General features: G+C 40.5%; 1 protein-coding gene across 2 annotated transcripts in view; it reads right to left on the reverse strand.

Annotated features, from left to right (window-relative positions):
- Window positions 1-5,666: 5,666 nt before the first annotated feature.
- Window positions 5,667-26,414, reverse strand: part of LOC141917668 (ephrin type-B receptor 5) — an 84,867-nt gene continuing 64,119 nt past the window's right edge. For both annotated transcript variants that reach the window (XM_074811058.1, XM_074811049.1), the window contains 8 exons: window positions 25,535-25,590; window positions 25,300-25,419; window positions 24,657-24,904; window positions 23,503-23,718; window positions 22,343-22,492; window positions 22,002-22,195; window positions 20,643-20,798; window positions 5,667-19,591 (listed from right to left, as the gene is read on the reverse strand). In XM_074811058.1, coding sequence (XP_074667159.1) covers window positions 19,483-19,591; window positions 20,643-20,798; window positions 22,002-22,195; window positions 22,343-22,492; window positions 23,503-23,718; window positions 24,657-24,904; window positions 25,300-25,419; window positions 25,535-25,590 — 1,249 coding nt within the window. In that variant the 3' untranslated portion in view covers window positions 5,667-19,482. The remainder of the gene's footprint in view (window positions 19,592-20,642; window positions 20,799-22,001; window positions 22,196-22,342; window positions 22,493-23,502; window positions 23,719-24,656; window positions 24,905-25,299; window positions 25,420-25,534; window positions 25,591-26,414) is intronic.

A 26,414-nucleotide genomic window follows, 5' to 3' on the forward strand; every position in this document is an offset into this window, starting at 1 on the left:
CTTAGCCTTGAATTCCTGAATGGCAGATTTTTAGTTTCCCTTCTATTTTTTTTTTTCCCCAAACCATTATTTGGACGTGTAACAGTAAGTAGGAAGAAAGAATTCTCACTTAAAATGTTTCAGAATTGTTCACTTCATTGAGCAAGTGGATTATTTCTACCCAGTTATCTAGAGCAGAGAAGATAATATTTGATTCAAGCTTGTTTTTTTCTTTGTATTTGAAAATTACCTCAACAAGTACAGTAAAATTTACACTAGTCAGCCTATCTGGAATTAGATCACCATGTCAAAGGGAAGGAAAATTGTGAAAATGGACTATTTAGCATGTAAATAATTATGAGGCCATTTGCTTTCATAACATAGGTATTTCTCAGAGTAAGAAGCAGCAACAAATCCTGTCATCAGCAGAATGACTTTTCTGAACAGTTGCATGTCTAAAGATTGATCAGAGTAATTTTCCTTGCTCACTGAAGGGTGAAAATTCTTACCGGCCTTTCTTCTAAAATGACTGTGGGAATAAAAACCCTGAAGAACCCTAGCTCATAAACCATGTGTTTCTACCTTTTCCAATCATGAGCTTCTACTTTCCTGTGGATAGATTAATTCCTCTGGAGGAAACTTTAGCATGCTAAAAATAAGCTTCTGTAATAAAAGAAAGAAATTTCTTAACTCCTGGACACTCTGCAGGTAGTACGTCAACACACACATTCTTCTAGAGTCCTGTTAGACAAGTTCATCAGACCTATATAACTATCCAGGTGTATGTGCACATATCCAATCAGGTGATGAGCACCTGTTTTAAAACTTATCTCAAATAATATATATTTTACAGAAGTTTTGTTAATGTTTTAACTAAGGGTTATTACATTTACTGCATCATCACAAATTTTTAATGGTAGGCTTTAAAAATTCATTTTAGGCATTTTAGCATCATGAACAACCTGCTGAGAATGAAAACGGAGAACATGTTAGACACAAGTACAAAAAATTTGGAGACAAATCTAGAGTTACACAGACAGTGATCTTATGCTTAAAGATAAAGCAATAGAAGTTGTTTAGGGTGGCCTGAAAGAACACAAAGAACTAAAGAAAACAATTAGTCAAAACCAGAAGATTCAGTTAGGGTGATATGAGATCCTTCTGCAAAATTACAGCTCTGTAAGGCTATGAAACAGACACCCCAAGCACAGAAGCCCAAGCATTTGGAAACTAAATGATTTAGACTTCAGAAAAGGCAGAAAGTGTGATTTTAGACTATCCAGGGTAGATCACAATGAAAGGACATTCCAGACTTTCATGTATATTTTCTTCTGAGAGAACGGATTTTTTCAAGCTTGACTTTTGACTATTTTTTTATTTCTTGCAACTCCATGTTGAAATATTTAATTATTCTGTAGTCAGCTTCCAGTTTCTTTCCTTATCTTATATATAGTTCAGACTTAATCTTCCATAAGGCATCAAATCCACTTTAATCTCAGAGATTTACCAGTTTCATTTCTAAAACTTCTACTTGATTGGTCTGTAATGACATTCAGGCCTCTCGCCTTATTCTCTGGTTATTGGGGGACAGAAGAAACTCAACAATCCCCTTTGGAAGTAGCAACTTTTTGCTTAATTATGGCAAAGCAGACCATCTGCTGTGTGGGTCTAAAGAATATTAGCTAGAGAGGAAAGCCATTTCTTCTCATTATCTTCTTTGTGTCTTCATAGAAAATTGCAGATGATGTGATCTGTTGTGAAGACTGGGAATTCATTTTCAGGAGGTTTTCAGGAGTTTTGGGCTGTATTAGTTCTGCAGAGATTTTACAGTGTTCTTAGAGACTTCTTAGAGTCAGTTCTGGAGGGAGTATAAAAGCAACCTGAACAGCAGAGCCACCTGGCTCTTGTCAGCTAATTTTTCACTCTCACCTTTTAGATGTTTAGTAACCTACAGTGTACTTTGGGCCATCTCCCTCCCTTGGATTTCAGCCAGCAGCCTCCAGGTGTTTCATGTGCTTAAATCTTGTTCTGCACAGTGCATCTGCTGTATATCTGCACCTGGGATAGAAGAATGCTTTCGGTATTTCCCTGACCTGAAACTGTCCAGAGCAAATTCTTTAGGGTGACCAGCTACTATATGGAGATTCACTCTTAAGACTTCCATTCTTCTTTTGTAGACTGACCATACTCTTTTTAGATATATTTTATTTTGAACTGCTGAACTCCATTTGAGAACCCAGGAGACTGGAATCTCTCCCCTAAATAAACATTACACAGAGAGACAATGCAGATTTCCAGCCTAACAACTCCTTTGCAAATATTCAAGTTCAATGCCTTTAGTTCATTCTTGACTTTCTCCAGGGGTAACAACTGACCGCAAGGGATGGTGATTGTGAAGGCTTCATCGATGTTCCCGAGGAACCTGCTAAACTGAGGAACATTCAAAGATTTTGTAATGAGAAATATCATCTGTCACCTGCCTTGTGTGAACAAACTGTTCCTTCTACAGTTAGCTCAGGCAAATAACTAGAGGTTGAAGGGCAATCCCAAAATTGTGTTTTGTAGGGAGAACTGTTTCTTTTTCAGTCTCTGCATATTTTTCACGCCTTCTGTAGCTGCAATCTCAGCCCAGAAATCAGCATGCAAATACATATACATAATACCTTTCTTTTCTTGTGCGTTGAGAGGCAGTGAAACAGAGGTCCTGGGTTGTAACTGCAAATGTTTATAATACCCACTGAACCATTAAGGAACTATTGCAACCATTTTATCTTATCTATCTTCTTAATAAATCAGTTATTGCATTGCTGGTAATGATGAGTAGCTGACAGCACTACCTAGTGCTATGCAGTGCCAGTGAATGCTGAACGAGTGTTGACCATATATCCAGTCATACTCCAGTCCTTTTCTATATCCTTTCTGCTCTTTTTCCTTTGGTTTCTGCATGCCATTTGGCAGATGCAGGTCAGCAGAGAGACATAGCCCTTTTCCTAATATAGTTCTTCAACCTTGTATAGCTCTGGTGTAATACCGGCTGGCAAGAATCTCTGTTACCCCAATCCTGCCTTTTCAGCAGGTTTGTCAGTAACTTCAGGATTGACTTCTCTTTTTAAGCACAGCCCCTTCCATTGAAAGCAGATGAAGCGGTTTCATTCTCTCCTTATGAAAAGCATGATGCTTCATGTTGTTAGTACATTTTCTGAGGGTATCACCTTATTTTACTTAAGTTAAAAAGCTGATGAAGAAGCAGCTTTTTTTTTTTTTTTTCATTTTGGCAGATTAAGCTGGCTGGGTACGTGCACACAGCACCCCTATGGCTCTCAGCATCAGAGATAATTACAATAGGCATGCAGCCAACCTTTGTTTTTCCTAAAAATTACTTATTTCTGTTAACAATGATGTCTTTATTTTCAAACTTTCCAGAGGGATCATGTGTTGTATTCAGCTGAAGCTCCCATGCTGGGATGGAGCAAGATGAAAGATTTGAATATTTAATTAGGATTCTTTTTCTACCTGAGTTTCCTGGTTAGGTCAGAGGGCTGGGAGTCAGAGACAGTTCTGTGTTCTGCCAGTGTATTTCCATCTCTCAAAGGATTTGTTTACTGAATTTTGTATTATGACAAGAATCAATGATCCAGCCTACTTGAGACTTGCTGAAGAACTTGAAATGGGAACAGAAATCCAGAAATGCTGCAGGGAATATGTGCAGATGTTGCCTGCTAGAAAATGCTGAGGCCTGGCAGTGTAAGATGTGAAGGTAATCTGACACCTTGTACAAAGTCTAGTCAAGTACAGTGAATGTGCAATTACTCTGGAATGCTAAATTACCACCTGAGTCAGAATTATATTTCCTTTGTGACATTTTCATCAGCTCTCTAGTAATTTAAAAGCTGAATTATAGATCTTCTGGTTATGCAAAATGTCATCTTTAAAAGGTGGATCATTCATGTACATGTCTTGACAGTTCTCAAAAGTGTCTGTTATCTTGAGAACAAAAACCTCTAACCAAGTCTGTTTTGCTGATGCAGCAAAACTTGTTTCCTATAACCACTTTATTTATTTTAAGACTATGAAAGGGCAATTTTTATTGTTCCAGGCTCTGGGAATCTCCCCTGGTCCAGGCCTTGAAGAATAATGATGTGCAAGCTATTAAAAAACTTCTTGCTTGTAAAGCCTGTGGTACTGATGGTACACTACCATCAGAGAGGTAGTGACTCTTCTTCTACTAGCCTTGGCTGAAATACTTTTGAGAAGAAAATTTCTGGGGTCTGCATGTTTGGGTAACAGGCACAGGGCTGTAGCTGTAGCAGAGAATAAACTTGCCAGTGTGGAGTGGAAACAGTTGAATGGTGAGTATTCAGCACTGAGATGGTTAATTTATTATTGCCTCTCTAAGTGCAGTGGGGAAGACAGCCCTTCATGTGGCTGCCTTATATGACAATGTGGATGCTGCTCAGGCTATGATGAAGGCAGCCCCAGAGCCTGTCAATGAAGTAATGACATCTGAGCTATAAGCAGGTAAAAATGCTGAGCTGAAAGAACAGTGTCAGGACACCCGAAGGTCCAAAATGGTCCCACAATGGTCCACATCCATGTTAGAGATTCACTCAGGATCCCCAAAAAAGTGAACTCAAGGATGTTCTATTTTATTGTTCCCTGACTCCCTTGCTTGACACCTCTAAATACTCTTTCATTCCAAGAAGTAAATTCTGTACCTATGCTGATCTAAAAAAGCTATGTACCTAAACTGTGTACATATGCTGACCTGAAAAAATAGAAGTTAATTTTGTCCTTGAATTATATCCCATTCTCAACCCTTTTTCTCCATTTCTCATTCCCATTTGAGCAAGATCACTTTGTGATAAACTCTGCAGATATGTTTCAGTGCTGCAAGAAGCAGTATGGATTCAGAAGATGATGCTTTTCCTGTCTGAAGCTCATTCTCACAGATGTTGCTACACAGAGACGTGCCAGAGGAAGCAATGTAAGCAGTCCTGTTGAGGAGCCTCCTCCCTGATGAAACACACTCGGTGAGAGGAGAATGCATCTGAAGATCTTGTACATTCATGTAGCCACAGAAGCAGCACTATTTATTCTGTTGTTTTGCCTAAATTTCAGGACGAACATTTAACTCTGTGAATTCTTCAAGGAGGATGTCACTTTTTCAGAATGTTTTCATAGCAATTCTGTGCACTGTGTAAGAATTGCACCCTCCTATTTCAGAAAAAGACTGAAAAAAAGTAAGGAATATAGTGATTTATGTGGGAAACCCAGTTATGGTCATTTGCCTGTCTCTGAACAAGGTTCTTCATTTCTCTGCGCCTCAGTTTCTCTATCTGTAAAATGTCATGAATTATTTCAGAGCCATAAACAAAAGCTAATGTAAAATTTGGTGAAGTAACATTTCCAAGTGCTTCAGATACTCACACAGAAGCCGTTACAGAAGCACGTTAGGAGTGACTTTGTAGAAGCCATTCTGGATTTTGTCTTGTGAGAAAGACAACAAGATCTGGAAAAATGTCTAACTCTCTGAAAAGTTGCTTTTATTAAGCAAGTATGTGGAGAGATAAGTGACCCTCTTTTGGATGCTTTCATGCTTTCTCAATTTGAAATTAGACAATGGCCCAGTAGCAGTTTTAGAGAAGAATATTGAAAACCCAATGGGATGCAAAGATCTATGACGCTAGTTTCAGTCAGAGTAGATTTTAATGTTTTTGGGAAAGAAATGGAAGTAGAAGTGTAATATACACATATGTACATGCATATATAAACACAATGTACATATATATACACACCACAGGTCTATACATATATACACACCACAGACTGAAAAAGAATTGAAGGGTCAGTATAAAAAGCAGTAGTTAATTTGTCTCCTAAACTTAATTGTTTACACTCATAGATCGTGGCATTGACAATTACTAAATACAGTGGCCAGATCATTGTCTAACACAAATCAACTAACGACATCTATTCACTACTCCAGTTTTTATCAAAAGACAATTCAGCCCAATAGCATCTTAAGGGAAAAACCCAACTTCTCTCTATAGAGCTAAGAAATAAAAAAAAGTTCTGGAATTTTGAGAAATGAAAACAGAATTGAAATATGGAAATGAAAACAGTTCTGGTTTTGCATTCTTTTCCATCTGTCCTGCAGAGATTTTCTGCTCTTCAGATTAACAGTTGTGGTGGTTTAGGCTCTGCTGGGGTCTGAGACCAAGCGGTCACTGCCCCTCCCCCACAAAGGGAGTGAAATACCAAGCTCCGGGGCTGAGATAAGGAGAGGTTTAATACAACAGTGCAACAGCAACAAAACAAACCACAACAATAACAGTAATAACAATGAACAGAGCAAAACATGTACCGATACAGCAGTAAGGAGAGCGATGGCACAAAACACGCGCTCACCGATTCTCCTGTGCTCCCGAGTCGGTGCCAGGAGGTGACGTCAGCATGGTATTGAATAACCCGGCTAGAGCTTCCCCCCCACTGCTGGGGAAACTTAACCCTATCCTAGCTAAACCAGGACAACAGTACAATAAAAAGATTATTCTCTCCTGCAACAAGGCACTATGCTGATCTCACATCTTCTCTATCTTGCCAAATCCTTGCAGCAGAAGTGTTCCAACATCTCAGAGAGTTTTTTTATGATAGACAGATTGATGTTTTGTGTTGAGAGAGCCTTATTGACTGTTAGCAAACATATAATTCTTCTTTACTTTTTCTAGTTTTAAGTGAGCAGCGCTTTGAAACGTCTGCTAATCACCTAATGCTTTGTATTCCAAGTTCCATACTATCACAAATATTTCTTGATACTCAGCCTACACTTATCAAATTTCAATCCCTTACTTTTTGTTATATTTACTGAGACCTTTTTGAAAAATTGCTCTCTATGGCTGTCGTATGTCTCAAAGATGAGGTGAAATGAGATGACATGATGTGACGTGATGTGACCTGAAGACTATAGGAGATACTTGGGATATTCTGGCTGTGTTCTATGTGCTCTACATGATCTGCTTCACCATGTGCTGTATTTACCAAGCTCTGAAACTTGAACAGAACACTAGAAAAGATCATCAAGACAATATACGTGCAGTAGCTGCTGCAGGTATCTGATTCTTCATGTCCCCTTCGTATTCCAAAGTGACTAAGTAAGACAGGAGAACTGGTAAAAACTGATATGGAGAAGGCTGAGGTACTAAACAATTTTTTTCCCTCAGTTTTCAATGGTAGTCTCTCTTCCCACATCTCTCAAGCCCCTGAACCTTAAGGCAGGGATAAGGGGAATGAAGTCCCACTCATTGTAAGTGAAGATCAGGGTAAAGACCACCTAAGGAACCGGAACATGCCTAAGTCCATGGGACTCAACGAGATGAATCCCAGGGTCCTGAGAGAATTGGCTGATGTAGTTGCCAAGCCACTTTCCATCATATTTGAGAAGTTATGGCAGTCAGTGAAGTCCCCAGTGACTAGAAAAAGGGAAACATCACCACCATTTTTAAAAAGGGTAAAAAGAAGGACCCTGGGAAGTACCAGCCAGTACCTCCCAGGAAGTACTGTGCCCAGTAAAATCATGGAACAGATCTTCCTGGAATATATGTTGAAACATATGGAAGACAGGGAGGTGATTAAAGACAGCCAACATGGCTTCACCAAGTGCAAGTTTTGCCTTACTAATCTAGTGGCCTTCTACAATAGAGTGACTGCATCATTGGACAAGAGAAGAGCTACAGATGTCATCTACCTGGACTTCTGTAAGGCCTTTGATATGGTCCCCCACAACATTTTTGCTGCTAAATTGGAGAGAGACGTGTTTAATGGATGGACTGTTAGATGGATAAGATACTGGCTGGATGTCCACATCTGAAGAGTTACAGTCAATGGCCCAATGTCCAAGTGGAAAGCACTAATGAGTGGTGTCCTCAAGGGTCTGTACTGGGACTGATACTAATTAATACTTTCATCACTGTATCATTGATAGTGGGACTGAATGCACTGTCATCAAATTTGTGTACGACACCAAGCTGAGTGATGCAGTTGATACTCTTGAGGGAAGGGATGCCATCCAGGGGGACCTAGACAGGCTTGAGGAGCGGACCCATGTGAACATCATTAAGTTCAACAAGGCCAAGTACAAGGTTCTGCAACTGGGGGTCTGGGCAATCACTAGGATCAGTACAGACTAGGGGATGAATGGCTTGAGAGCAACCCTGTGGACAAGGACTTGGGGATAGTGGCGGACGAAAAACAGTATGTCGGTTGGCCATATGCACTTGCAGACCAGACAGACAAGTGTATCCTGGGATGTATCCAGAGAAGTGTGGTCAGCAGACTGAGGGAGGTGATTCTGGCCCTCTACTCTGCTCTCATGTGACCCCACCTGGAGTACTCCGTCCAGTTCAGGGGGCCCCCAGCACAAGAAAGACATGGGCATGCTAGAGTGGGTCCAGAAGAGGGCCACAAAAATGTTCAGAGGGCTGGAACACCTCTCCCATGAAGAAATGCTAGAGAGTTGGGGTTGTTCAGGCTGGAGAAGAGAAGCCTCTGGGGAGACCTTCTTGTGGCCTTTCAATATACAAGCAGGCTTATAAGAAAGACAGAGACTTTTTACCAAGGCCTGTAGTGACAGGACTAGGGGCAATGTTTTAAACTGATACCGGGTAGCTTTAGATCGGATATAAGGAAGAAATTTGTTATGATGAGGGTGGTGAGAGGCTGGAACAGGCTGTCCAGAGGAGTTGTGGATGCCCCATCATCGGAAGTATTGAAAGTCAAATTGGATGGGCCTTTGAGCAACTTGATCTAGTGAAAGATGTTCCTTCTTACGGCAGGAGGATTGGACCAGATGATCTTTAACAGTCCCTTCTGACCCAAAACATTCTATGATTCTATGACATGGTGCTTGAAATTGAAGGAACAGAGGTAGTTCTTGAATTGTGAACGACAGTGGTAGAATTTGAGAGAGATTGTTATCAGTAAGGGAGAAGTAAGGTTCTTCAAATGGCACAAGCTAGAGGCAATCACTTTCAATGGTCAGCATGGCAGACAGAGTCACTAAGTTGGAAGAGCATTTCAGCCTACCGGATCTAGTTTCCTTGTCTGGATATTGGTGGAATGATTTAGCTTCTTGCCCATAGGTAACCCTAAGAGGTGACACTTCTGGAAAAGCATGCCATTTCCCCTTTATTGGGGAAAACACTCTAAAAATAATATTTTAAAAGTTCTGTATTTACATAAATAAAAATGTTGATTATGATATTGTTATAATATGGCTATTGATGTTTATGATTTAGGCGATAAATAGAACAACAATTTGATGGAGCAGGAAACAGTCTTATTTTATAGGCCCCTCTTATAGACACTTCAACATGTTGATTTAGAGCATCAAGTCATTCTGCTGTCAGCACAATAGAGTCCTCACACTGGATCATTTGGATGGTACTTTTCGTCTTCAGGGTGAAAAATATTCAGTAAGTTATTCACTGGTACACTAAAAACCTGAAGAAAATGAAATTAGTTCTCCAGTTTACATTCATGGGATTAGGGATAAATCTACACTGTTTTGCCTGTGCCGCCATCCAACCAGATGATTAAGCAAGGCAGAGGACCAGATGATCATTCAAGACAGAGGAGATCCAAGAATGAACCCTTGATTTGACTCAGTATGCCAAAAAATGAAAAAGCAGGGTAGATATTAATTACTGGGATATTAAGGATACCATTACATAAGAACTTAAGAGTAGTTCAGTATCTTGACTATGATGGATCAATTTGAAAAGAGTACTGGAAAGGGTGCAGGTTATTTTTTATTTCTATCATGAGATTAAAAGACTAGATAGTTCACATGGTAAGTTCCCATGTGAATTGGATCACAGATCCAAAGTGATGTGTGGACAAAACACTGAGTTGCCATGATGGAACACATAAACTGCAGTCCTGTGCAACCCCAACAGCACAATATCATTAAAGTTATAAAATAAGTGACAGGCTAATTTTAAAACATGAGCATCCAGATCCACTAAAAGACTTTAACATTTAAATGCCCAAGCCTGTGATCCTTAGTTCCCCCACCTGATGTATTTAGGTAAGAGAATTCAGTTGTTTAAGATTTCGTTGACTGAGTTATTTTAGATCCTAGGATACTGCTGCTATGCTTACCCATCAGATCACACATACGTGACTTAGAGCATCTTGTCTAGCTTTGCTCTGACTATACCTTGTAAGGAACCTGATCTGATAGGTAGTCTCTGAATATACTTAACAAACCAAAGCAGGCATGGAAAAAGTTGATAGAATACAAACCAGCAGTCATGAACCATTTGGCAGGTGGTAAGGCCTACCTTTGATAAGGCTATTACATTTTTAGGTGATGGAGTCAAAAATTCTGGATCGCTTTCCTTGTTTTGATGTTTTATATTTGTAAATCCCTAATTGTAATTAAAAAAAAATGCATAAACAGTATGGTCCAGGATTTGGGACTCCTCTGCTCTTGGAGTTTCAGAAAATTGAAGCCACAGATTCAGTCCTCACTGTATTTAAGAAGGGCTTACAACTCAGAAATAGCTAGATGCCTGATTCTTCTGACAAGGTGCTGAACGAGTGAAAGAAAACTGTGTCGAGGGAAGAAGTGGATGACGTTGATTTATTTTCCTTAATTCAGGTGGTTCTTGTGAGTATTTGGTTGCGATTTATAGCAAAGCTCTCATAAAATGGAACTTATGTGGTCCAAACTTGACCTATGGACCATTTTATGGTCTATTATTTTGCAGAATAGATTGATAATAATGATTAAAGATTGCTTAGCATTGTAAAATACCAATATAAAGATCCATTTTTTGAAAACTTTCATCTAAGGTTAGTCCTTGACAGCTGGGAAAAAAAAAGAGTGCACATTCTATCTACATAGAATGGATTTCCTAACAAACCATTTATGTCAGAAGGATCTGGGTGTCCTAGCAGCCAAATAACTAAATTGTGAAAAGCTTACTGTGATCTGTGGGTGAATAAACAGCGAATAGACTCAGTGTGAGAGGCTGGTTTCCTGTCCATGTATAGTGTTAGTGAGACTAATTTTGTCTGTTCTTCTTATTCTCCTCTTAAAAAGGATGCCCAAAAATGCAATAAAGAGAACCATAACAAAGATGGGAGGGCCAAAAAAATGTGTGACATATTTTGACTTTTTAGACTATAAATAAGTAAATATGTGACTTGATGATGGCAGAAGGTGTTGAAATACCAGATTACAATCAACTCTATCCTAATTAGGTAGTGTACAAGAAGTGCCAGGCAAACAGCAATTAAAAATTATTGTAATGGTAAGATTGAGTAGACATTGGGAAAACCCGTCCAAGGTATCTGGTCTTAGTTCAGTATTCCTGAATTAATCAGGATTAGATGCCTTTCTAGCAAAGATTCTTCAGTCAGGTGTAAGTTAAACTCAACAGTGGGTAAAGAGGTGAAATGTAATGTCCTCAAGGGTAAAGGAGATCAGAGTAGGTGATCAATGTTCCCTCTTCTGCCTTAATATACTGCCTTAAGCAATATGCTTTGTAAGAAGACTTGGTCTTATTGCTAGTACTTTGTCTAACTTGCAGATGATACTTGGAGATCTCAAGTGCAGACCTGGGTCCATAAAGGGAGGGCTTATTCAGAGGATCTAAATTCAGGATATGAATTCAGAGGAAGAGAAGAGGGCTGCTGGAATTTGATCCAACTTCTGAAAAATTCCAATACCCATAGTAAGAGAGAATCTACATTCTTCTCATTCTTCTTCAGGAGCAGTGTGGATTTACTGTGTTCCCTAAAATTTCCCAAAGTGTATGACTGAATACAGCATAGACAAGCACTGAGTTTGTTTTATGATACAATGTCTGCATGATGTAGCCATCATATTTCTTACATTCCAACCTGCCTGGATAACTCAGGAGATGAGAACAGAATATTGGCCCATCAGTACATAACAGGACGCTGAACTTGGCAGCCTTGAAGACCATAAGAAGAGCTAACTGAAGCAGTTACAAGCAAATAAACTTAGACATCGACATACACAGAAGATGTGACTGTCTGGGCTAAAATCTGATGCTGTAATTTACAGAGATAACCAGATTATGCTGGCCAAGGCCATGATAAGAGTCTTCAGTTTTTTTCATTTTCCTCCTCGTTTTCCTCCTCTCTTTTCTCTTAGGTTTTTACATCATCTTTCAGACCCAGGACCCCAATGAATTGGGCCACTTCCACAACTAGCCCATTGCACTTTTAGCACCTTTGAGCTCTTCCTCACCATCACTGATGGACCTGTCAACTATGAAATGGACCTACCCTTCATGTATGGCATCACTTATTCAGCCTTTGCTATTGTGGCTCCTTATGCTCAACTTGCTCATTGCTATGATGGGTGGCACCTGCTGGAGAGTGGTTCATGAGCAGGATGAGCTCTGGAGAGCATAGGTGAGAAAGCACTACCTGTTGTGAATTATGAAGAACACGTTGGAAGGGACAGACTGCTTGCCAGGCCTGGAAGAGGCAGAGTTGGGATCCCATTGACAAGTGAGGCATGTTCAGTTGAAAAGAGTAGATATTCTTGTGGAGGGAAGAACTGAATTCTTATGAGCAAAGGTAGGGCTAGATAAGAAGTACGTGAAAATGTTTCATGAATTCAAAGGTGATTAGAAGTGTGGATTTTATCTTTGCTACACTGGTCTCAGGGCAGCTATGGAAATACTCTATTTCCTCTGTTTCTGCATCCCTCAATGCCTGCAAATATTTATTTATCTATCTATGTATCTATCTATCTGTCTTAGTTACTGCAGGCTGTTTCTACTACTGCCGTGCTGGAGAGGAAGCTTCCATGGTGCCTCTGACCTCACTCTGGAATCTATGGCCCAAAATATGGTCTAGGGGACAGATGGTATCTCAGGTAAATTCTGTTAGAGTAGACCACTAAACACAGTAAATTCACATGTGTAAACATACCAGGAAGGACTTCTCTGTTCTAAGAATTCAGACCCAGTGAAACAAATGACACAATGGAGGATGGGATTGTTGGCATCTGATCTGGAGTTCTCAAATCCGAGGCTGGACAAGATCCAGGAAAAAGACAGAATCAGAGCTTTAAAAACCTTGTTACATTAAATTAGGTCCCACTCCCATATCCCAAGTAGACAATTTTTATCTACAGTTCATCACAAAGTGAGGAACATACTCACATCATGAAGTGAGGAATGCAGCTTATAAGGGTCCTAAGTAAATGTCCCAGCATAGTCATAGCCCCATAAACTTGCTACTAGAAAATGCCTCTTCATGCTTTATCTTGAGTATCATCCAGTTCTTTTCCATTCACTCCTACTCCTGAATTGCACTCCTTTAAACAATTCCTCTATCCTAACTAAGTGTCTTGGGATGATACCCAGGTGGCATGGAAATTATCTCACATTGTTTGACTTTGTCAATCAAAGATTAAGGACAGATATTATTGCCCTCACACAAAAAGCATAGCAAATTCCTTTCTGAAGGGAAGACATCATCTCACAGCCATAACAAAGGGACCATACACCTAGGTCTGTGGTACTGAAAGCTGACTGATTGTGCTGCACTCTGATTGTGGCTGGATAAAAGAAGTCTCAAGAATGGTTCATTGGTTTTATGGTATGTGTTTGCGTGAAGCTACTCAACCTAAGAACCAGTACTATTTCCTAAAGAGATCCAAAAAAGCATCCTAAATTTGAATAAAAACAGTCTAGCAGCCCTAACAATAAATATTACATTCTCACTAAGTTCTATGTGCATGCAGTTAAAGACCTGTTCACATGATACTAAGTATGCCCCTAAGATGATATTTAGTGTCTTAACTGGTAGGTTTGAGAGCCTGATCTTTCAGTTTGCAATAATATTTAATCTGTCAAAAAAATACATTGTGTCTCCGTATAAATTGCAGACAACCCAGCTGTTGGACTACTGCTATTTTTACTTCTTTGGGGAAAGCCACATTTGTTTATCATGATCATTGTTATTATTGTTGTCGTTAGTTTGTTCTTGTTGTGAGTCTGCAGAGATGACAGGTTAAAATAGCAACAGTTTTGGAACTTAGAGACATTAGGGTACATCCTAATTACTGTCCTTTTTAACAGATCTATTTTTAAATAGCCTATTTCAGATAGTGCCTTCTCATTCCTATCTGCTAAACTAGCTGACTTCTCTGAATAAGCCTGATTTTCTTATTTTTAATCTCCTGTTCACTTGCAGAATCAATACAGTTCAAAGAGGACTACAGTCTGTTCTCAGCAACAGAACTGTTTATAAATGATCAATCTGCTACATCTGTCCAAATCCATGGACAGTAGTAGGTTTGTATAAATTACCAAAATACAATGACAGAGCGAGTTGCACAGATGTAACTAAAATTCTAGTTTTAGCCAGCAGCGCGTATAATTTCTAGTGCTGCTGTAAACTAGAAAAATCCAACTTTACTTAGCATGGCCTGAATTTAAGGGATTAGTTTTCAGAAGCAAACAATATTATCACTGTTAGCTAAGCACACTTGGGTTTGTATAAGAGACATAAATAACAGACCAAACTCTATCAACCAGTTGAGGCATAGTCGCCAAAATATCAAACCATTGTACTCATACTTGTGACTTGCTCTTGCAGCAGTTGACTAAAAGACCACATTACTCTGTTAATTCAAGGAACAAAGGTCATGGAAGAAACCAGAAGGTAATCTTGATACGTTTTCATGAATCTGCAAGTTTCAACTGAGACTATTTCAGGAAGAGCATTTTCTCATCATCCCAGAAAAGGAAGATAAAATATGTAAGGTACAAGGACTTTTGAGGGCAGTTAAGCCTTCTCTTATGTGTTTTAGGTAGCAGAACACCAGGGGGAGTAATTCCTCTTTGAACAAGTCCGTTACAAAACGGCAAGCTCTCGAAGACAGTGATTTCTCATTAGTTCAGTGCATCTCTTTCAGTAACACAGCAGTGGAACAGCTCCATACACAGAGCATGATGATCTTGAATGCCCCACAAAATGTAAATTCTGAGACGTGCCATTTTTTCCAGATAGATTTAAAAAGTGAAGCACTAGTCTAGCTTTTTAGTAGGACATGAGGTTTGCTCTTCCATGCTGTCTTTTAATGACATCCAGAGATGCAAATTTAGATGTGACTTACAATCCTTAGGATGCTCGATATTATGAATAGTTGCTAGCATGGAATACATGTGAACAGCTCACTGCACTACCCTCTCTAGCGTCAGCTGGTTTCAAGGAAAAGAATCAGTTTTGTCCTGAACCCAAATCTATTGCTTAGCTGCACCTGTATGTGTAGGAGCTGACTGCTGAGAAAGTGTGCCAAAGGCAGGATGGATTCAAGCTGGTTACCTTCACTTAGACTAGCCCCCAGGTAGATTTGTTGGCTGGAATCCCTGACCAAAGAAGGTCCAGTGGTAGGGACAGTTCTACCTATGTTTGCTTATTAAAAGTAAGTTCCTTAGTGTTGTTCATAATTTCCCACTGCACCCAAAGGTTTCATTCAGCTTAATAACATGTGAATTGTCTGGGGCTAAGGAACCTACAGCAGCTTCTTTATTTCTAGATAGTCCCAGATGCTGAATACATTTGTACTAAACAGACAGACTCTTTAAGCTCTCCCTTCGTAGCATTAAGCAGCTTGTTCTCCCTCAGCTAGCCCTAATATAGTGTTGTCAAAGTATGCACTAAGATTACATCCTTGAATCTTAAAAAACAAACAGAACAAAAAATGCAAGCCATATAATCTGCACATGCAGAAGATACTTGGGTGCGAAACAGAAATCACTGCATAAGACGTACTGTCAGCAACGCTTTCCTCAACACTGTTTCAGGCATGGATGCAAAAATCTTAGCTTACGTGCCTGTCTTTGAATACTCTGGGTGAGCAGGGCCTGCTTTTGACATAAACATGCCATGGCTTAGTGAGGTAGGGGGTGCACAGACATGTAGCTCCTGTCTGAGAATTCCACTTCGCTGTTGAAGCAGCATAGGTTGGAACTTGCTTGCCTGACGTGCTCTTTGGCAGCACAATACATTAACTGACATACTGGAGCAGACCCAATTGTCTGTCTAGGAGACTGTCCAGCAACACACACCAAAAAGGCAGGTGCAAGGAACCTCGTCAGGAATAACGACAAAACAGCTTGCCTTAAGGTGAAGTTTCTTCCTGTTTCCAGATAGTGAAAAGCTGGTGTTCAAGCAGAAGAGCTATTAGTCTTTGCAATACATTCTTTCCAACTGTAGGTAGAACTCTTCGAATTTTCATACAAATGCTTAATGCCATCATGAAGGTCTATGTGCTGATACCCGTGCATTTAGTTTACTCAGTCTTTTTATGTACCGCATACTACAGATATCATATGGAGTAAATGTGGGCCATAATTCCCATTGTTTCTCTGGCAAAGAATATGGCTCTGTAAGATTTTTTACATTGTTTCTCACTCTTCTGGTGAAGGACAGATATCTGGTGCCTAGGTGAGTCCCACTCATTTACCTCCTGATTCTCATCCCTAGCTGTTGAGGGCGCTCATACACTGCAGGACATCCTAGATGATGTCTGTGGAAACAGAATGTAGGGTTTCTGCTTTCACATGATTGAGAAAAGTGAGATCAGCATGTTTCTAATGCTTTAGCCATGACTGCCTTTCATTCATGCTTGCAAATTTGAGGACCAACATGATCACAATTAACACAAGATACATTGTGACATGAGAGTCTTTGCATCCCCAATTATGGAAGAGGTTAAGTACTCTGAAAATAGTGAACATCCTGGGAATAAAGAGAATGGAAAGATTTCTTACAGAAAACAGTTATCCTTTTGCACTCTGTCCGTGACCCCAAGCCTGCCCCCATGCAGTTTTACCCACAGCCAGGACATCTTGACACCTGACCCCTTGGAACTACTATAGGGACATTTCAACCTTGCCTTAGAACAGGAGGAAGAAGAGATCTGTGATGTCCAATCACTACTTGCCTGCCTTGGTACAGTGAGTAAATCCCTTTACTCTCACTGTGAAAACAACTTTGCCACAGACTTCATATGCAAAGGTAAATGTCCTACTGCTTGAACTACCACCAAGCAGTTCATTTCACTGAAGGTCCCCATAAGGAGCTATTAAACCTCATTGTCCTTGGTATGAGATGGCTCCCATTTTGTCTCCCATTGCACGGAGAGAGAGAACATATTTTCTGCATATAAGTTTCCACTAGGCTGAAAAGAGGCCATAGGATTTGAACTAGATCACAAATTTCTCCACTAAGCTTGACCACCCAATGCATGGAAAACATAGCCTGCTGTGTTTCTCCAAATGGCCCACAGAACTTCGAGAATATACTCATATACAAGTACACATACATGCATTGTTGTCCTCTGGTGAATACATATGGAAGGAGCTAGAGATCACACAGATTCCCTTCAACATCTTGTGCTCAATACACTTTCTGAAGAGGCCAGTACTTGTTCAGTCTCAGATAGTCAGTCAGCATACATGTAACTGGATTTGTGAGTACTACAAGTTTATAGAACCTCCTTAAAAAACAACAGACTCAAATTTTCTAGGGTTGGACTCACTTTAGTCTGATGTGGCTTTTTGTTTAATCCTCACACCCTCTTTGTACTGCCGTGAATGTTTTATTCTTGTTTTCTCGTATTGTTTTTTTATTGACTTTAGATCTTGAAAGAATGCGCTGCTATTCTCCCTCTTCAGCTAAAAAAAAATCAACAATAATATTTCTCTAATGGTGTAATAAAGAGTCTGAACTCTGTTGGCTGTTCTAGTGCAACTGTTCTGGAGCACCTCCTAGGATGTTATGGGACTCTTCAATAACTATTAAACGTGGCTTCTCAGTCTTCAGTTGCTGGGTTGACTGGGGGAATTCTTAAATCCATACAGGAGCAGTATCTGTAGAAGTTGTGATATTTTAACCTTGACAGCTGAAGAAATACAGTAAGTTCATGAGTAGTTCACAGTGAGCCAGCAGATGAGCACAGACTGGAACAGCTACGGCTATCTCCTCTCTCATTTTTTATCTTTTTATGTAATGTCTTCACTGGGGTCTTGCTTAACAAGGCCATTTCCATTTCCCTTCCTATATGCTGGTGAGGTGGACAAGCATATAGTTTATGAGTTTTCCTCTCGAGCTCAGCTTCATGTTTTCATAATCCTGCATAAAGATAGACACAGAGACACAGTCCTGAAGCTCTGCTCCTCCTCAAAGCAGATCTTTCTTTAAGCAGATACTTGTCTGTCTCAAGGGAGACATAAACTCTGTAATTCTGGTCATTCTCATGCACTTCTACTAGACAACATAAGTTGAGCCCAAGGTCATTGTTATTTGTTTTTTAAGGACTGAAGTGACTCATGGGACTGATACACTTCCCTGATCACTCCTGACATGAACTTTCTGAAAGATTTTTACCTCCCACATTCCAATTGTCTATTTGGAGTTGACTACTGCATGTCTGCATTTTCTTCAGAAACAATATTTAATGAACTGTGCCCACGGATGTAGCTGGTTAGGGTGAGAAAAGAACAAGTATTTTTCAACAGCAAAGGGCTTCAGATTTTTTTGTCACACTCTTCAATGTCTGTAAGGGGGTCAGAAGAGATCAAAACCCAAATTCTGGGTGCTCAGGATTTCAGAATATCACAACTTATGCCTTTCCTCTCAAGAATGGGCTTGTTTCCCTCTCCACTTGCAGATCCAGCAGGATGGATTCTAGGAATCCTTATTGTTCCATTCTGTTGCAGTCCCACAGAGTTGTGTAGCACCAAGAACTTGCTCTTCCTTACATCAGCACAAAGGATTAGTAAGTTTCCCTCTTAGATCATGGAGCAGACCCAAGAACTACACATGAATTAGCATAGAATTTTGAGCCCTTTACTCTCAGCCTCTTTACCAGGTGACATGTCTTATTCCTTGCCACATATTGTGCACTAACTGGAACTTGAGTTCCAGACCAAGCAGGTAGCTTGATGCCTGACGTGATAGCCTGATGCTCATCTCCATCTGAGTAATAATCTCTCACACCTTTTGAAAAACAATGGGTTATTTTTTGTTGCCTTCATTATGTCTTTGCAGCTTTGCTGGGCTCCCAGCCACAGATAAAGCCTGCTGATAGCTTTGTAAAGTTGTCTGATACCTTCTGTTGGCAAAGAAGAGGCAACAGGTGCTTGTGATCTGTTCAAGCTATTGTTCCATCTCCTCCCCATGTTATAATAACTCTCCCTTCCCCAACCCATTCCCAATGTATGATGTCACCCACATTTACAAGCCACCAGTTATTCAGCTCTGCTTTCAAATCATGGCAAGACTTTGTTTTTGTTCATGGAACAGGACATGTTGTGTGCACTCTTTGGGTGCATTAAGTCTTCACGTAGCGTACTGACATCTCTTTTTCTTACAGTGAAAATTCCCCTGAATTCCCCCAGAACCTTTCCAGAGTTTGAGACTAGTGGAATAAGGATGGTGTAAACATCACACTTCAACTGGTTCAAGCTGATTCAAATGGACTCGCATGAGCTGGATGCTGTTTAGTATCTTTTTCTGGTGGCCAATGAGGGTGATGCCAATACGCTGGATATCTCTGCAAGAAAATAGAGGATGTGGAAGGTATTAAAATGGACTTCTTATTCTGAACAGTCCCAGTCCATTTCCCTATAGATCCAAATCAATGTGTATGGATATATGTGTATGTGTATCTTTGTCTGAGAAACAGCTGACAAAGCATCTGCTTTTGCTTGGCAAATGTGCGTGGGTGGAGGGGGTGTCAGCAGAACTTAGTAGGCTATAACAAAAAGAAGCAGTGGAAGTGGGCCGTGAAAATGATCAGAGGGCTAGAACACCTCTCCTATGAAGAAAGGCTTGTGGTTGTTCAGCCTGGAGAAGAGAAGGCTCTGGAAAGATCTTCTTGCAGCCTCTCAATATAAAAAGGGGGCTTACAAGAAAGATGGAGAGAGACTTTTTACCAGGGCCTGTAGTGACAGGACAAGGGACAATGGTTTTAAACTGAAAGAGAATAGATTTAGATTGGACATAAGGAAGGGTGGTGAGACACAGGAACAGGTTGCCACGAGAAGTTGTGGATGCTCCATCCCTGGAAGCATTCAAAGTCAGGTTGGACAGGGCTTTGAGCAACCTGATGTGCTGAAAAATGTCCCTGCTCATGGAAGGGGGGTTGAACTAGATGGTCTTTAAAGGTCCCTTCCAATCCAAACTATTCTATGATTCTAAGAATGTTCCGTTTCCTGGCTCCTGTCTTCTACATAGCACTTCAATCCAGTATATGTTATGGCTGATTCTACACATCTCCTTAAAAGTGGTTATTACGGGTGGCAGATGTCATGAACATTCTGATGTAACAGTCTCTCTGCAACACTGACAATATGTTTTGTATTGTACACAGGATCAGTATTAGTGCTTACAGAAACAGATTACAAATCTATAGTGGTATGGAGGGTGTCCAGAGGCCCTCATAAGAGATAAGAAACAGTAGCTACTTTGCTCTGGGTTCCCCCTCCTTTTTCATGTGTATGTATTCTCCATACAGTCCTTACTAAATACTTCCCAGACTGCTTTCACTTTCTGCATGGAAAACTCAGTGTCTGGTATCTTCTGATCTCTGCCCTTCTACTTACTCCAGAGTCATGCGTGATATCACATCAAATGTAATCAGACCAGCCTGGTCAAAATTCTCCTTGTAACGGCTCATCTTGATGGCATCCAACCACTCATGGGCATTGCTGAGTGAAGGGAAATCTGGAGGACAGTTGCTCAGGAGAGGCTGAGATGGTCTGCAAAAGAGGCAGGTTCTAAAACCCCAAGTTATCAACATCAGCTGACCAGACTAGTAACATATGAGAGGGAGAGAATGCAACCTCTGAAGAGCACAGAATGGAGAACAATGATATTTGTTCTTCATGCCCTGATTACTAAAGTCCCACCTTGATGCCCTGTTTCTAGACTACCTGTGTTCCCTTTTCTGCCTGAAAACAACCAATCTAACCCAAGAAATTGATCCTTCCTTCCCATTTCATACTCCCTCAGGCACATTCTCTTCTTGTTGCCTCAGATCTTTCCACACTTTCTGGGTCTAGATCTATTAGCTGGGCAAAGAGTTGCAGTGAGGAGGTTTTTGAGGCAGACATGAGACCTTATACCTTTTTACCTTTGTGACTAGCTCTCCCTCTCCTACATGCACTCCTTGGATGAGAAAGTAACCTATGAGATGAAGAGTGTGTTGTTTCAGCTCCAACACCCATCAGATAAGAGCACAGCAGTAAAAGGCCGAAGAAATTACTGTTTATACGTGACATTTGCTATTTTCCCCGTCATCTGAATCTGTCTCAAATCTGTAACTCTCTTCATGTGTTGTTTTCAGTAAACTGGGCATGACTAGGCACCTTCCCCTCCCCCAGCTGTGAAGTACATTACACTGAGACGACGTTTATAACCATGGAGAAAACCCTCCAGGCCAGCAGGATGTAATTCAGTCATGAGCCCAACAGCCATCTAATCTTGGTGCCATTTACGCCCCTACAGATCTCTCCTTTGCTGACCTCTGGTTCCATCAGGCTGCAAAATGCAGTTGGGAAAATATGGGATGCCTTGCAGTTCTAATTAGTCTTACCTACGGACCTCCGTCCCTCCATAAGCTAAAGTCTTCTCTTCATCACCTCTTGTGTTCACACAGTATTGTGCGATCACAGAGTATCTTGTGTAGCTGCACCCAGATGTGTCCCTCCCTTCATTCCCTAAGATCCTTCACTCATTCATCCTCACATTCAGCACTCACAACACCTCGTCACCCATTAAGTGAATCAGGATATACAGTTCTTTCAATGCTCTCCCTCATTTTTTTTTTCCTTCCTATTTGTTCCCAGTCTCAGGTGAGAGGGTTGAAAAAAACATTGTATAGTCTGCTTTACTGCTTTCTTTTCCTCATGATGCCTACTGAGAGACAAGCCCTATTATTTTGCACTAAATTCTCATCTCACCTGCTGCTCCCAGTGCCTGTGGCTTTGAGGGCAGATGGCTTGCGGATCATTTTATCTAGGGCACTGACTATTTGCTCAAATTTGGGTCTCTGGACCCGCTCCTTCTGCCAACAGTCCAGCATCAGCAAGTGCAAAACAGTTGGGCAGTCTGGGGGTGGTGGCAGGCGATAGTCCTGGTCAATGGCATTAATTACCTGCAGGAAAAGAAGAACAAAGCTTTATCACAGCTGGGAAAATAAAAGACAAACAAGCTTCAATCAACTGGTGATGTATGACTTTCTTCCACTTGAATTGATACAGGACAGAGACAGGTGTACATTCTCACCACTTCTAAAACTTACATCCTGATTAGACATGTCCCAGTAAGGCCTCTCACCATAGGACATGACCTCCCACATGACAATGCCATAGCTCCAGACATCACTGGAGGAAGTGAACTTGCGATACTGGACAGCTTCAGGGGCAGTCCAACGGATGGGGATTTTGCAGCCCTAGAAAGCAGTCAGAGAGCAACCAGAATGTTAAAAGGTAAGGACTATTTGTGAAAATGACATCACTGAAGTGATCAGTTGCCAGCAGCATGACACAACTCTGAGCATGGGGTGCCAGTCCAGTTGATGTTGTTTTGTAGACATTGTCGGTTTAAATTCAAACCATGTTCAAGGTTTCCACCTTGTTCTACTAACAAATATAGATGAAAAAACAGAACCATGCCTCCTTGCTGCTACAAATCCTATTATGTATTTTAACTTTTATAGCTCTTCTCTGCAGCATTTGAGAGGTGGCAGATAGTAAAATCCTCCCGAAAGTCACAATCATTTGAAAACGTAAAGCCATTTAAACAATCCCAACCTGCAACACCAAGAATAGATATACTGAGTGGCTAGCATTAACTCCTTGAACTCTCTGACTGCAGGCTTGACCTGCCAGACAAAATATCATTCAGGTGCTGGTTCTTCAAAACACATGCATCTAAAAGTTGTTTCATTTTTCAGTGACTGAATTCTTGTTCTCCCACCACTTCTACAGTATGTACAACAGGTGTCAGAACTTCATACAGGCAATAAGTTCATTTGATGGTTGGTTGTAAGCCCATAAATATACTTATGCCAGTTATATTTTCTGTAGGAAAAAAATAACTCTTTCCTCAAAGGGTGGTAGTACTGGATTTCAGTCTCTCCTTCAGTCCTTTATATTTCCTGTAAGAAGCTAATGAAAGGGGAAAGATAACACCTACATCAGGTTATGAGGTTCATCCTATTCACCATCACTCCACAAAGAACATCACTGAGACTCCATATCATATAGCAGAGTGGATCAGATATTCAGTTATTTTTGTTTTTTGCTGGTTTGGAACAGATGTCCACAAGATAGAAGGCTCTACCCCACTGGTCTCCCTATCTCAAGATGGACTAAAAAGGGTACACCAAATAAAGGACGAACACAGGAAAAAATTATAGCTGGCAGCACTGCAGTAACTCACTCCATAGCAGTAACTCACCGGAGCTCCAGTATAGGTGGGATTTGAAGCATCATCCTCCAGAAAGCGGGACAAACCGAAGTCTGACACCTTGCATACAAGGTTACTGTTGACTAAGATGTTACGTGCTGCCAGGTCACGATGTACATAGTTCATGTCTGAAAGGTAGTGCATGCCAGCTGCAATCCCCCGTAGCATTCCCACCAGCTGTAACACACTGAACTGTCCCTCCTTCTGCTGCAAGTGAGGAGGCAAACAGGCTTTTATGACTACAGACCATGAAGCCAACAGGGAAGACTAACAAAGAGCAAGGTAACAAGGTGGAGTTATGAAGTTAGAGAATATACATCTTAACTTCAGCCAAAATCTGAAGGTTCAGGGACAGCAAATAAGAAAGGAGGGTGGGCTTAAAGCAATCTCAAATGAAGTCAGACACTGGTGATCTTTTTCTGAAGACAAATCTCACCTTGTGGCCATATCCTCCTTCAGCATCCCACGCCTAGTCTCATTAACTCCTAAAATGTCTAAATGAATGGGAGCAATCAAATCTGCTCTTACTGTTTTAAGATCTTTACAATGGGTTCTATGCAATTCTACTCAATGGGTTCATGTGCTATTCAGAATGTACCTGCCAAAGCATTTGTTGTTGAATTAGCATATGAATCAGTTAAAAAAAAAAAAGAAATGAAGCATCTATACTACAAAAATATCTGTATTTATGTTTCATTACTAGAAAAAACACTGGAAACTGAGTCCAAAAATAACTACAAGTTTCATTACTTTATTACAATGTCGAAACTTGAAAACATTCAGTGGAATGAAGTCTGAAAAACATTATTAGAAAGGCAAACTTTGGAGCATGCACATAAGTAACTGGAAGGCTGTGTACAAAGATAAACAATTTAGGACTGTTTACCATTAATTATTTGAGCTGGAGAAGTCTAAAATAATGAAGACATTTTATATGATGAGTGAGCTTTTGGAATATTTTCACCATATTGGTCCAAATCCACTTACTCTGGTAATTTGCTATTATTTCTATTGCACCTGAAGAGGGCAACTGAGGACTTATAGAGACAGGAGTGAAGAGGAAGGACAGGCAAAATTATCAGATCTGAGACTGGCACACAGCAAGACGAAGAGGTAACAGTTGTGGGAGACTCTGGTTGTGGTACCCTGAGGAAGGAATCCAGTGATCCATTCTCCATGAACTCTGTGACAATCATGACTGGTCGGCTCTTGGTGACCACACCCTCCAGATGGATGACATTGGGATGCTCAAATTGCCCCATGATGCTGGCCTCACTCAGGAACTCCCGCCGCTGCTCCTCTGTGTAACCTGACTTCAGGGTCTTAATAGCTACTGTGTATTCACGCTTCCCTGGGTGTTTTAGGCGCCCAAAGCACACCTCTCCAAACTCTCCTGTCAGGGAGGGAAGAAACACATCTCAAGTAAGGAAACACAGCAAAGAATTTTAGTCAGGTGCACTAAGACATACTACTGTGGAAGACTCCAGGCACTGCTTGGAAATAGGGTTACTAGGACTGTTTGGATTAAGGTAAAGTTCTTGGCGAAGGCTCAGGTTGGACACTACATCTTCAGGGTTCAAATGAGGAGCTCTGAGTCTTCAAAGGGTGTTTTAAAGTTGGTTTGGAGCCATCATCTAAGGGTCAGCAGATTAAGATGAATTTTGCTAAAAATGAAGGTTAGCTATCCTGAGGCACTTGATATACCATGGTTGGGTCCATTTCAGGCCAGTAGTGTGCCAGGTTTCATGGTGAACAAGAAGGCACTTAATCTGCAGATTCTCATACTACCTGATCCAATGACCTCCTCAATCTTGATGAAGGACACATCAATCTCCTTGGCAAATTCTCTAATAGCTTCATTGGGATCTTCATAGGTTGAAGGATCAATGTAATACTTCACTCCAAGTCCTGCAGTGGAGGAGACAGGCCAAAACATCACCAGAATCAAACCCTGAGAGACACAGGTGTTAATGAGTCCTGAAAACAGACAGGCCCTTGCCATCTGTTGCTTAAGAACTCTTACCTCGTGAACTGATATACTGCTGCAGGCGGTCTGTATATGGAGTCTCTCGCCTTTTACTGCAGGATATAAAGGAAAGGTAAGTTAAAACACACACAAGTCTCTCATAGGATGTTGGGATAGGCTTTTCAATGCAAGACTCAGAGAATCCTTGAATTTAGGGATAGAATACGGGCATTAAGATCCTGCCCAACTCTTGGCAACCAGTGCACGCTTGTCTTCTATGTGCTAGTTTTTACACCACTGTTTGAATCCCCACTTTAGATATGACAAATGATAGAGCCTCCAGCCTTACCCTGAAAAAAAAAAAAATTACAGTTTAACATTACTGTCCTGGAAGTTTTCTTGGTATTCAGGATAAATTTGCATTTTAATTTCATTTAATTACAACAAATTATTCTTTTCAACACTAATCTAAGCCATCTTCTGTGATGCCTTTTAAGTTCTTCAAAAACATTCTAAGAATTATTTACTCTAATGTTTAATTTGTATAAATTTCCGCCAAAGGTTAAATCATCTTTAACTTCCCTCCTGGTCTCTTAACAGCATTTACTTTTGACTATTCATTTCGTAAGTATGGTACCCAAAACCAGCCACACAGAGCCAGAAGGACAGAAATCTGTTCCATGATGTGATTTTTGAATGTGCAGATCAAAACAGGTGTGGACTTTATTATTATAATATTTATTGCATACATGCATCTAATTTCCAGTAAACATAGGTCCTTCTCAGCATAGGCATTTCTCAGAATTCATTCTCCTCTTAAACGTGTGTGGTTCAAGCAATTTTTCCCCATATGATCTGTTTTTTTTAGAAGTTTCATCCTATTCTTGGTTTGCTCTAAACATATTTTCCATTTTCAAGTTACTTCCTTTGTTCCCAC

The sequence above is a fragment of the Strix aluco genome, chromosome 2 (assembly GCF_031877795.1).
Source record: "Strix aluco isolate bStrAlu1 chromosome 2, bStrAlu1.hap1, whole genome shotgun sequence".
NCBI lineage: Eukaryota > Metazoa > Chordata > Aves > Strigiformes > Strigidae > Strix > Strix aluco.